This window comes from Mobula hypostoma, chromosome 3, assembly GCF_963921235.1.
Source record: "Mobula hypostoma chromosome 3, sMobHyp1.1, whole genome shotgun sequence".
Classification (NCBI taxonomy): Eukaryota; Metazoa; Chordata; class Chondrichthyes; order Myliobatiformes; family Myliobatidae; genus Mobula; species Mobula hypostoma.
In genome coordinates, this window is record NC_086099.1 from 180577485 (window position 1) to 180590856 (window position 13372).

At 41.0% G+C, this 13372-nt stretch overlaps 1 protein-coding gene across 1 annotated transcript in view; it reads left to right on the top strand.

Annotated features, from left to right (window-relative positions):
* LOC134343766 (alpha-2,8-sialyltransferase 8F-like) overlaps positions 1–11790 on the top strand; it is a 55572-nt gene extending 43782 nt beyond the window's left edge. Inside the window, exon 7 of the mRNA XM_063042505.1 lies at positions 11307–11790. Coding sequence (XP_062898575.1) covers positions 11307–11790 — 484 coding nt within the window. The remainder of the gene's footprint in view (positions 1–11306) is intronic.
* The last annotated feature ends 1582 nt before the right edge of the window (positions 11791–13372 follow it).

Consider the following 13372-nt stretch of genomic DNA (forward strand, 5'->3'; position numbering starts at 1 on the left):
GCGATGAACACCTCTGAGAAGGATCTAGAGCCACAAACTCCAACCTATTACTGTGACACCTCACCTGTCAGTAAACCAAAGGAGCCAGCAGACGTAAAAAATGAACATGTTGATCAGAGTTCTCAGAAAGACACAGATATTAACACAGCAAATGAAAGCAACATACCGGTAGAAACAAATAGCAGACCAAAAAGGACCATTAAACCATCTCAGGGACTGATTGAAAGTTGCTGAGTGGTAATGGACTTCAATACAATTGAAGTTCAAAATTTGATAAGGAAAGACCCCAGCTACAGAATGTAGATATAGTTGTAGAAAAGAATTATTATTCCTTGCAGGTTTATGAAGTCATGATCTTGTGTTCATTTTTCTTTAAAGAAGTAAGATGTGTTATTATGTGTGTACATAATAAAGAACTTCAGTTTCCAGTAGGCAATGGGATTCACCTGGAATCGGAAGCTACAATGCTGGGGGGGGGGGGGGTGTCACACGTGCTCACTATTGAGCATTAGTTCAGTTATAAAGTTCTCTAACGCACACCCATGCCAAGTTTGTCTTTATTAAGAATAAACCTACCAATGCCTTACAGGATTGAATGCTTGGAACAGATGACAAAGATGATTGATGAGGGTAGGGCAGTGTACATTGCCTACATTGACACTAATAAAACATTTGAAAAGGTCCCTCATTGTAGGCCAAGACAGAAGTTTAAGACACGTGAGATCTATGTAGAGTGGATAGATTAGTTATAGTGGTGGAGGGATGTTATTCTGGTTGGAGTTCTGTGACCAGAGCTGCTCAGTATAGATCGGTGCTGAGACGTCTGTTTGAGATAGAGTCATACAGCATGGAGGTCAGTGACCAGTGGTGTTCAACAGGGATCTGTTCTGGGACCCCTCCTCTTTGTGATTTTTATAAATTACATGTATGAGGAAGTAGAAAGGATGGGTTAGTAAGTTTGCTGATGACACAAAGGTTGGAGGTGTTGTGGGTAGTCTGGAAGTTTGTCAGAGGTTACAGTGGGACATCGATAGAATGCAGAACTGGGCTGAGAAGTGGCAGATGGACTTCAACCCAGATAAGTGTGAAGTGGATCATTTTCGTAGGTCTAATTTGAGGATAGAATATAATGTTAATGGTAAGACCCTTGGCAGTGTGGAGGATCTAAGAGATCTTGGGGTTCATGTCCATAGGACACTCAAAGCTGCTGCGCAGGTTGACAATGTTGTTAAGAAGGTGTATGGTGTGTTGGCATTCATCAACTGTGGGATTGAGTTCAAGAGCAGTGAGGTAATGTTACAGCTATATAAGACCTTGATCAGACCCCACTTGGAGTACTGTGTTCCATTCTGGTCACCTCACTGCAGGAAGGATATGGAAACCATAGAAAGGGTGCAGAGGAGATTTACAAGGATGTTACCTGGATTGGAGTGTGCATCTTATGAGAATAGGTAGAGTGTACTTGGCCTCTTCTCCTTGGAGCATCGGAGGATGAGTGGTTACCTTATAGAGGTGTATAAAATAATGAGGGATATTGATCGTGTAGATAGCCAGAGGCTTTCTCCCAGGGTTGAAATGGCTCACACAAGGGGTATAGTTTTAAGGTGCTTGGAAATAAGTAGCGAGGGGATGTCAGAGGTAAGTTTCTCACACAGAGTGGTGGATGCATGGAATGCACTGTCAGCAGTGGTGGTGGAAGTGGATACAACAGGGTTTTTTAAGAGCCTCTTGGAGTAGATTAGATTAGATTCAACTTTATTGTCATTGTGCTGAGTACAGATACAAAGCCAATGAAATGCAGTTAGCATCTGACCAGAAATGCAAAGAATAGTGTTATTAACAAAATAACTGTGAATAAAAAGTAAGTGCTACAGCACACAAATATAAAAGTACTGAGACAGTACAATATGCGTGTAATACTGCTTAGCGCTGTGATGTAAGGTTCAGCAGGGTCACAACCTCAGGGAAGAAGCTCTTCCTGTGCCTGCTGGTGTGGGAGCAGCGGCTCCTGTAGCGCCTACCAGATGGGAGGAGAGTAAAAAGTCCATGGTTAGGGTGAGATGCATCCTTGATAATGCTTTTCGCCCTGCCCAGGCAGCATTTATGGTAGATGTTCTCAATGATGGGCAATTGGGTACCAATAATCTGGAGTGATTTGCGGTCCGATATGGGACAATTGCCATACCACACTGAGATGCAACTGGTGAGTATGCTCTCAATGGTACAGCTGTTGCACCTTTTTGATCAGGATGGAGGAGTTCAGGGACCAAGTGAGATCCTCGGAAATGTGGACACCAAGAAATTTGAAGCTTGATACACTCCACTACAGCTCCATTGATGTAGATGGGGACGTGAGTGTGGCTCCTAGTGTGCCTGAAGTCCACAATGATCTCCTTGGTCTTCTGGGTGTTAAGGGCCAGGTTGTTGTCGACACACCACGTGGCCAGTTGCTGGACCTTGTCCCTGTAGGCCGTCTCGTCATCCCCTCTGATCAGGCCAACCACCGTGGCGTCTTCTGCAAACTTGATTATGGAGTTAGAACTATGTAAAAGAATGCAGTCACAGGTGAAAAGGGAGTACAGAAGAGGGCTCAGCACACAGCCTTGAGGCACGCCGGTGTTCAGGGTGAGAGTGGAGGAGGAGAGGTTGTCTAACTTAACTGATTGGGGTCTGTTAGTCAGAAAGTACAAGGTCCAATTGCAGAGGGAAGAGCTGATACCAAGCTGACGAAGTTTGGCGATTAGCTTGGAGGGGATTACAGTATTGAATGCCGAACTAAAGTCAATGAACAGCATTCTGACGTAAGAGTCGGGGCTATCCAGGTGGGTCAGGGCAGAGTAAAGTGCCATGGAGATGGCGTCCTCTATTGACCTGTTGGTGTGATAGGCAAATTGATGGGGATCCAGGGTAGTGGGCAGACAGGATTTCAGAAGCGATAGAACCAGTCTCGCAAAGCACTTTGCAATGATAATGGTGAGTGCAACTGGGCAGAAGTCATTCAGGCAGGTACATGGAGCTTAGGAAAATAGAGGGCTATGCGCTAGGGAAAATCTAAGCAGTCTCCAGAGTAGGTTACATGGTCGGCACAACATTGTGGGCAGAAGGGCCTGTAATGTGCTGTAGATTTCTATGTTCTATGTTCTATGTACTGTTAGAACGCATGGTTATTTACAGCTTGAACCAGTCTAGCCATTCTCCTCTGACTTCTCTCATTAACAAGGCATTTTTGCCTTCAGAGCTGCCACTCACTCAATGTTTTATTTTGTTTTCACACTATTCTCTTTCAAATCTACAGACTGTAGTGTGAATATCCCAAGAGATCAGCAATTTGGGAAAATTGTGGATAGTGAAGAAGGTAGTCAAAGATATTGTGGAGTATAGATCAGTTGGAAAAATAGACAGAAAAATGGCAGATGGAGTTCAATTCAGGCAAGTTGAAGATTCAGAGGTCAAACACAAGAGGAAAATGTTCAGTAAATGCTCCTGTAGGAGCATTGGGATAGACAGTGATCTTGGCTTAGACCATACCACCCTGCAAGTAGGTGGGGGGGGGGGTGATTAAAAAAAAAGATAGGGAATACTTGTTTTCATCAGTTGGGGCATTGAATATAAAAGGTGGGAAATCCTATTACAGTTGTATAAAACTTTGCTTTGAAACTACTGTATGTCCAGAACTTCTAGACAAACTACTGGAGGAACTCTATGGGTTAAGCAGCATCTGTGGAAGCAAAGGGATAATTGACCATCCCTACAAATTGACATTTGCCATACGAGGCAAGTTACCATATCATGAAATGCTGTGAGGAACTTTTACATGAAACTACTATGTTGGGCACTGGGGTCAGAACTCAGAGAGGTATGGAACATATTGACAGATGGATGTTGCTGGGGTTGTTCTGGGATAGTGGTGAGAAGATGCAAGAGTTTCAGACTTGTGTCAAGCTGGGAGTTTGGGGATTGATGGATGGGAAGATGTCATTAGTATAGAGGGTGAACCCAAATGCAGGTGGCTTTGTAATGAGATTTAGTCAATGGGGTGTAACCCAGAACAATTACTAAAATCATTTTTTTCCTGAGAGTGACTGAAAGGAGTGTCCAACTTTCAAGATTATGATATTTGTGGAATTGGTTAATGCCCTTAGTAGGTAAAAGCTCAATGGCAAAAACAAACAAGATTATCCAGTGAGGTGAGTGACTAAAGCAGTTTCTTAAAAGTACAAAATTTGAAATGAGCTTCTGGCAGAAATAGAGCTGTACAGATCTTTGGTTAGATTATGCTTGTGGTAATATGTGTAATTATGGTTTCCACACTATAAGACAGGTGTGATTAAAGGAAGAGGAGGTGAAGGAGAAAATTCACAAGGATATTGCTGGACTGGAGGGCTTGACTTTGAAGAGTTGGGAAGACTAGGACTGTTTTCCCTAGAGTACACAAAGCTGAGGAGTGTCTTTTCAAAGATTATAGAATTATAAGTGGCATAGATAGGGTAGAGAGTCACAGTCTTTTCCCAGGAAAGGGGAATTGAAAACTAGACGATGTATGTTTAAGGGAAGAAGGGAAAGATTTACGAAGGACCTGAGGGGCATGCCTCTCACACTGAAGCATCATGGGAGAAGGAACATCAGGATTTTGTGGCAGCGGATGGTGTGGATGGAGGTCTCTTCTCACGCAATCACTTTCACTTTCTCTCGGTGGTGGAGACAGTTTGCTGCTAATTCTTGAGTCAGATAATCTCGGAATAAAAAATGACGAGGCAGGCTGTAACATCATAACAGCGACTGTTTGTTGGTCTCCCCTTTTGCTGTGAAATGGGAAATATCTCTCTTTCCCTTGTTAGTGAGAGAGAGTGTGTCAAACTGTGTGGTAAACAATAGTTTGTTGTTGACTGCAGATCATGGTCTCTTGGTGGGTGGGGGGCACTAACTCTACTGAACTGAGTGGGGGCTGGGGGGAAGTTGATGCTTTGCTGTTGCTTGTGCAGGGAGGAGACGGGGGGCTTTGGGGTTCTAACATTTTTCTGTCATGCATTCTTTTTGGGTTCTGTTTTTCATGGCTGTCTGCACAAAGCAAAAATTTCAGGTTGTATACTGCATACATTCACTGATAATAAATAGAACCATCTGAACACTTTATTGGTGGGTACATGAAATAAACTACCAGCTAAGGTGATAGAAGTAGGTACAATTAGAACATTAAAAACAAATGTTTTGACCGTTTTGTGGACTGAAAGGGAACATGAGCCAAATACAGGCAAATTGGACGAGCTTAGATAGCTATCTCGGTTTGCATGGATGAATTGAGCAAGGGGTCTGTTTTTGTGTTGTGTGATCCTATGAATCTTTGAAAATGCAAATAACAACATAACTAGATTAAACAAGTAATAATACTTATGAAAGGAAAGCTAATAGAAAATGTCAATAAATGTCATTAAGAGTACATTAGTCAAAAGAGAGTTACTTGAACCAATGTGGGTCACCTGAAAAAGTAATGAATAGTTACTTTATGCCAACATTTACAGTAGGGAAAGAGAATGGCATGCCTAACTCTCAAATAAAACTGATGTTAAATCTGGATCAGCCCATTCTGATGGATTTCAAATCGTTGTTAAGAATTTCAACAAAGCTCGTTTGAGGAAATCCCTGGCCAAATCAGCATATAACCTGTGGTACTAGAAGTCCATCACACTAGCCTACAGATATACTAAGATAAAGAATGCCTACTATTCCATGCTGAAGTGTATTTTGGTAAACCTGATCACTTGGCTGTCCTCCTACCTGTGTACAAGCAGAGAGCTCCAGAGATGAGGGCAAGAGGTGGTCATTGGGACAGAGGAACAGCTATGGGATTGCTTTGAGTCAGTGGACTGGGCTCTGATCAAGGACTCATCTGTGGATCTGAATGAATACACCGTAGTTGTCAGGGACATTATTAAAACAGTTGTAGATGAGTGTGTCCCCACAAAAACTTTCAGAGTCATCCCCAACTAGAAGCCCCGGATGAACTATGAGATTCACAATCTGCTGAGCACCAGAACAGATGCATTCAAGTTTTGTGACCAATGAAGTTACAAGAGATCCAGGTACAATCTTCAGAAAGCCATTGCATGGGCAAAGTAGCATTCCTGGACCAAACTTTAATCAATGACAGAAACAAGACAGTTGTGGTAGGGCTTGAATGCTCTCACCTCTTATAAAGTAAAATCAAGCAACATAAGTGACAGCAGGGCTTCACTTCCAAAAGAGCTCAATGCCTGTGCTCGCTATGACCGTAAAAACATAGAGGAACCATCAGAAATTCACTCAGCCCCAATAATTCTGTTGTTTCAGTCTCTGAGGCTGACATGTGAGTATTCTTCAACAGGATGAACCTACAAAGAGTATCCGGTCCAGATGGTATACCTGGCCAAGGAACCTGCGCTGATCAACTGGCTGGAGTGTTCACTAAGATCCTTAACCTCTCGCTTCGGCAGTCTTGAGTACCCACCTGCTTCAAGCAAACTTCACTTATACTGGTGGCTGGGAAAAGCTTGGTGCCCTGCCTCAATGACTATTGTCCACTGGCATTTACATCCACAGTGATGATGAGTTTTGAGGTTGGTGATGAAGCATATCAATGCTCGCCTGAGAAGCATCTTGGATCCACTCCAATTTGCCTGTTGGCACAACAGCTACACAACAGATGCCATCTCATTTGCTCTTCATTCAACCCGAGAACACCTGGACAACGAAAGTGCATATGTCAGGATGTTCTTTATCAACCACAGCTCGGCATTCAACACCATCATCCCCCAAAACCAATCCATAAGCTTCAAGATCTTGGCCTCAATACCTCCTTGTTTGGTTGGATCCTCAGTTTCCTCACTGGCAGACCCCAGTCAGTTTGAATTGACAAGAACATCTCCTCCATAATCTCCATCGGCAAAGGTGCACCACAAGGCTATTTGTTTAGTCCGCTGCTCGACTCAATTTACACTTATGACTGTGTGGCCAATGACATGTTCAAGTTTGATAATGACACCACTGTTGTCCAGGCAGAATCAAAGGTGCTGATGAATGAGCATATAGGAGGGAGATTGAAAATCTGGCTGAGTGGTGCCACAACAACAACCTCTCATTCAATGTCAGCAAAACCAGGAGCTGATTATTGACTTCAGGAGGAGGAAACCAGAAGCTCCGTGAGCCAGTCCTCATCAGAGGATCAGAGATGGAAAGGGTCATCAGCAAATTTAAATTTCTCAGTGTTAACATTTCAGACGATCTGTCCTGGGCCCAGCACCTCTACTTACTTAGGAGTTTGCAAAGATTTGGTATGACATCTAAAACTTTGGCAAACTTCTATAGATGTGTGGTGGGTAATATATTGACTGGCTGCATTACAGTCTGGTATGAAACAGCAATGCCCCTGAATGAAAAATCCTACAAAATGTCAGGGATATGGCCCAGTCCATGACGGGTGAAGCCCTCCTCACCATTGAGCACATCTACATGAAATGTTGTCACAGGAAGCAACATCCATCATCAGGGACCCCCATCACCCAGGTTATGCTCTTGTCTCACTGCTGCCATCAGGAAGAAGGTACAGAAGCCTCAGGACTGACACAACCAGGTTCAGGAATAGTTAATATCTCTCAACCATCAGGCTCTTGAACCAAAGGAGATAACTTCACTCAACTTCACTTGCCCCATCACTGAAATATTCACACAACCTATGGACTCACTTTCAAGGACTTTTCATCTCTTCTCGATATTTTTGTTTATTTATTTATGATTGTGATTAATTTATTTTTGTATTTGCACAGTTTGTTACTTTTTATACACCGATTGAATGCCCAAGTTGCTGCCATCTATCATTGATTCTATTATGGTTATTATTCCAGTATGGATTTGATAATGCCCGCAAGTACCTGAATCTCAGAGTTGAATATGGTAACATGTTATATATGTACTTTGATAATCAATTTACTTTGAACTTTGGGGTCTAGCCAGCACTAGTAGAGCAAAATAAGCATTAAGAAGTAAATACCATTCGTGCAGTGACAAATGCTGGTGTCAGAGATATTCCATTCCTTTTACTAAAACAATGCCTAAGAGGCATTGAGAACAGCACATGAATAGGCAAAAATGAAGTGATTTAGACCAAGGTCAGCTCATGATACAATGGTCCAAAAGACCTGTTCTTATTCTGTGCTGTTCTATCTTTTAAAGGAAGTTGTTAAGAAAACAAAGACCACCGCCAGCCCCCCCCCACCCCATCACTCAGAACATACCCTCTTCTCATTGCTGCCATCAAGGTGGATGTACATAAGCCTCCTTGATGTGAAGGCACACACGCAGAGTTTCAGGAACAGTATCTTCTCCTCTGCTATCAGATTTCTGAATGGAAAATAAACCCAGGAACACTACCTTAGTATTCTTTCCTCTCTTTTGCACCACTTATTTAATTTTCTTTTCTATATATACTTACTGTAATCTATATTTTTATTGTTGTGTGTTGCAATGTACCGCTGCCACGCAATAACTAATTTCACAAAATATGCCAGTGACATGATACCTGATTCTGATTCTGAAATTGCAGCTTCTCTAATTATTATTATCTCTTAAATTAGGAATCATTCCTTTAGATTGCAAAATGTGCAAGAGGAAAATCAGGGTGTTTTATATGAGTTAATACAATTTAGCAAATTAAAGACAAAGTGACTGCCCACTATGATAGTCTTCAAATGATATCTTAAATAAGGAAAGAGTCCTTCATGTCTGATGAGATGTGGCTAGAGTAATGGGCAGGGCAATATCTATAGTCTTCCAGAGGGCACTCAGTGAAATTCTTCATAAGAGATCATCAGCTGAAGTTGGCACTCTTGAAATTGAAGGCATGTTATTCACTTCATGAGGAAATTCGCTGAACATCAGGAGACAGAGGGTAAGGAAATGAAGAAATACTCAAGTTGACTTTGGTATCCTGCAGAGAGCTATGCTGGGGCCACAAATACTGTAGTTACAACTGATTATGGAATGTATCCAAGTCTGGTGATATCTTGAATATTGGAATCATGGAAACATTAAATTATGAAGCGATACTGAGATAGGGAAAATTGAAAAATGCAGGCAAATTTGTAAAGGATTTAATCATGTTTCCAATTTTGGTAAGGAAGCAATTTTGCTGCTGCTAACAGAATGATAGTACCACACATTTCAACAAGGTATGTGTTTGCTTTGAGAACGTAATTTTGTGTCCACTGGGGCTGTAAAGTGGTCACTCTTTGATATCGTAAACAGCAGAAGACCACTTCAAAGAGGAGACAGGGCAGATGGGAATGGGTCACATTGCTGTGGATGTGTGATCATTCTGGGTGAGGATGGTAGATATCTTTCTTTAATGGGCATTAGTAAACCAATATTTTTATCAATACCATGTCTGCTGACACTGGTTAAAAAGCAAAACAGTTAATGCATGAAACACTCAACAGGTCAAGCCACAGCTGTGGAGGAAGAAACAATATTAACATTTCAGGTCAAACATCCTTTATCAGAACTAGAAAAGTGAGGAAATAGTCTCTCTATCCAGTGTGCTATCTTGTCTGTTGAATATTTACAATGCTTTCTGTTTTTGTTCCAGATATCCATCATCTTCAGTTTTACCTGATTTTTGAATGTCAATGTTAACTTTGCATTTGTGTCAATTAACTAAATTTAATATTTATTTTGTAGGCTGGGGAAAAGTACACACTCAGGACAACAAATACTTTTTCGGGTTTTAATTCCTTTATCTGTTTTAGATGTTTTAGTGCCGGAAGAGGGTCTCAAAACAAACGAATGAATTTACAACCAGTTCCTGCCATTACAATCTCAGTTTAACTTTCGATACACCCTTGTTTACTGACAAATTGCGTATGCAGTATAAAAATACATAAAGCAAACCGCACAAAACTAATACAAAACTAACACGGTAGTGGCAATACTGAAGGAACACAATACAAACAACATTCGAATCCCACCCGAAGGGAACAGTGGTCCTGTCTTCACCACTGCCTTATGAGGGATTGTATATTATACTGCATACAACAATCAAACACTCTAAACTGGCTTGGAATTAACCCCACTCCTGGTACCAAGTTGTGTAGTCTGGGGAAAAAGGACATACTCAGGACAACAAATACTTTTGCGGGTTTTAATTCCTTTATCTGTTTTAGATGCTTTAGTGCCGGAAGAGGGTCCCAAAACAAAACGAATGAATTTACGACTAGTTCCTGCCATTACAATCTCAGTTTAATTTTCAATCCACACCTTTGTATGTCGACGAATTGCGTATGCAGTATAAAAATACAAAACTGATACGGTAGTGGTAATTCTGAAGGAACACAATACAAACAACATTAGAATCCCACCAACCCTGTACCTTATATATAGCAGCAAAAATGTAAGCGAAGACATCTCATCTAAGACGTCGACTCCCTTTTAGTACACACGTGCTGAACTTCCAGAGACTAAACATTCACATTACGCTGTTATTCACAATCAGTCCTGATACAATAAAGTTAGATGAAAGGTACACTTTAACACAACTTTTACAAGCTATTGCCTGGTAGTTAAATTACAAGAAGACTGACCTACTTGGCCGGTAAGGAACTTTGCACAAGCCATACTATCCAGCGCCGATGCCTTCACCCGTGAAAATCTAAAGCATCCACATGTAAAACATGTCAAATTAGCGATATTCTTGATTCACCAACAAGCATATACGAATTCACATGAATATCGTCAATTAATACTCACCTTTCCTCACCATGCCCAGTATCTCTGGGAGGAACTTAATCCCAAAGCCCCACCAGCTTCTTCTGCAGAAAACAAAAATGGTCTCCCCACTATCCCGTGCATGCGTAATGACATCACTGTCTCCACTTAAAGGCACAGACAACTATTCTAGCATTACCCGGATGGATGCCTAAGTACACTTTTAACGATAATGAATAAGATTCGATGGTCACCCGGTTACATTTAAATTTAAATTTGGCTGATATGGGGATCCCAGTTAACATTCTGGATTCATTATTCCAGAACCCCGGATTCACACGTCCAGTAACAAGAAGTCATACAAATTAATAGATTCCAGAATTATTTTTGCCAAGATGGAATTGCATTCTGAAACTGTGGATGATATTATCAACACCTGTTTCATGGCCAGTATTGAGATCACCCAGTTTATTTAGCCCCAGACTGCCTCCGCAATTCCTTTAGGTTGTGTTGACTATTAAAGTTACTCTGACAGACTGATAGTATTCCTATAAACAATACTATTTATATTACAGATTTCAAAGTCTGGATTCAAGGCGAAAGCCATTTATGGACTACGTATCCATCTATGAAAAAGCATTGATTCTGCTGCCTGCATTTTCTTATTCATATAATACTTCAATTTCATTTAAAGTGTCCTTCGCACTGCAAGATTTTGGAGCAAAACAACAGACGATATTTTTAAATCCATCATACCTGAAATCACTTATTCAATTCTGGAAAGATCAAGGTATAAGAGAAATGTCTCTTTCTACTGGTCTCATAATATTAAGTGCAGCATTGGAAATGTGTGAAGAGGTCTGGGTATATGGGTTCTGGCCCTTCTCTAAAGATGTACATGGAAACCAGTTGCTCCATCATTACTTTGATAATAAAATGCCAAAGGCAGTTCACTCATTTCCTAATGAATTTTACAAACTACTACTGCTTCACATGAAAGGGGTTGTGAAATTGCAAGTTGGTCAATGTGAAAAATCCTCTGTGGAAGTCACTTTTTAGGATTTATTTTTTGAAAGGGGTTATAATTGACAAGTACTTTGGTAAATCTTCCCTAATGGTGAGTGATGTAAAGGCAAAATCACTAGATGTTTCGACAAGTGGTACGATAGCTTCGCGATCAAACACCAAGTCGTCTGCATCTAGCACCAAGAACAGTAGGACATCGGCAATTGTGACTGCCTTCGCAAAAGCTAAAGCAGAAGCCCCCAAGGTGCAAGTGTCATATGCTAACCAAGAGGCTAAACTGAAGATGAAAAAGGCTGCCAGAGAAGCGGAAAGTATCACAAGAGATGTGCAAAACAAGTTAGAAAAGGCAAGGATAGATACAGAGTTAGAAGTGCTGATGCTACAACGAGAAGCTGATGCGGCCGTGGTGGAAGCAGAAGTGTTGGAAAACGCTGAAGAAATGCACGTTCTAGATGAAATTGGAAAATCTATGTTAGGAAGGGCCAAATTGGAACGCACCAGCGAATATGTCCAATCTCAAATTGACCTGCAGAATCATTCTCCCTCTCTATAATTGCCTGTTGGCGTCCCATCTCGTGTGAAATCACAGGGGAGCTTCATTGCATCGCGTCCACCTGGGGAAGACAACTCACAATTGCAACCTTGCAACAAACTCAAGTATGAAAGGGCTGACTACAAATACTTCCCGACACCAAACTTACCAGATCCGACGACAGCAGAGACAAAGGCTGAAGTCAGAACATCAAATCCCATCATAAAGAAACATGCTCAGTCATGAATTAATTAAATTGCACAGTGGTAAAGGGAGCTTGTGTACTTCAAGTACAAGGGGTGATTGATAAGTTGTAACAAGAGCTGTATAACTCATCTCCATCTACCTAAGGCCACGAATTTATCAATCACCCCTGCTGTGGACCACCTGGAGGTCCAAGACACTCTCATTACATGCTTGTGCAGTTCACCTCTGAGTGATAATGCAAAAAGTTTGAAGTTAATAGTTCATCTCCTTCTACCTTAGGCCACAAACTTATCAATCACCCCTGCTGTGGACCGCTTCTACAAAGGGGTCCATATGCTCCACGACCGCTGGACTAAGTGTGTACATGTAGAAGGGGACTATGTTGAAAAATAAATGTGCTAGGTTTTCTAAAATTAACTCGTGACCTTACGCCATGAACTTATCAATCACCCCTCATATGCTTTAGCACTATGTAAATCTGTTTTTACCTCTATGTGCTGTACTAATAAATATAGCATTTTTATTACATTTGTATTGGCAAAACCAATTATTCAACAATTTTATTTGCCCATTGACCATTTCTTTTATAGATTCTTATATTATTTCTTTAACTAATATCAGTTACATATGCATTTTTCTCATTCCAGACTGTGCTTTGACATGTTTATAATACAGTGCAAAATAGCAAGTTGACTTTAATTAACCACTGGAAAAACAAATAAAAAACAATTTTCCTCATTCTTTGCCATAAATTTTGTCAGTCCTTCTTTACCCTGTTCATTGCCTATGCGGAAAATTTATAGTTCAATATCTAAAATATTATGTATTGATCTAACACCAAGAGCACCTCCTTGCACCTATACTGTATAGAACAAC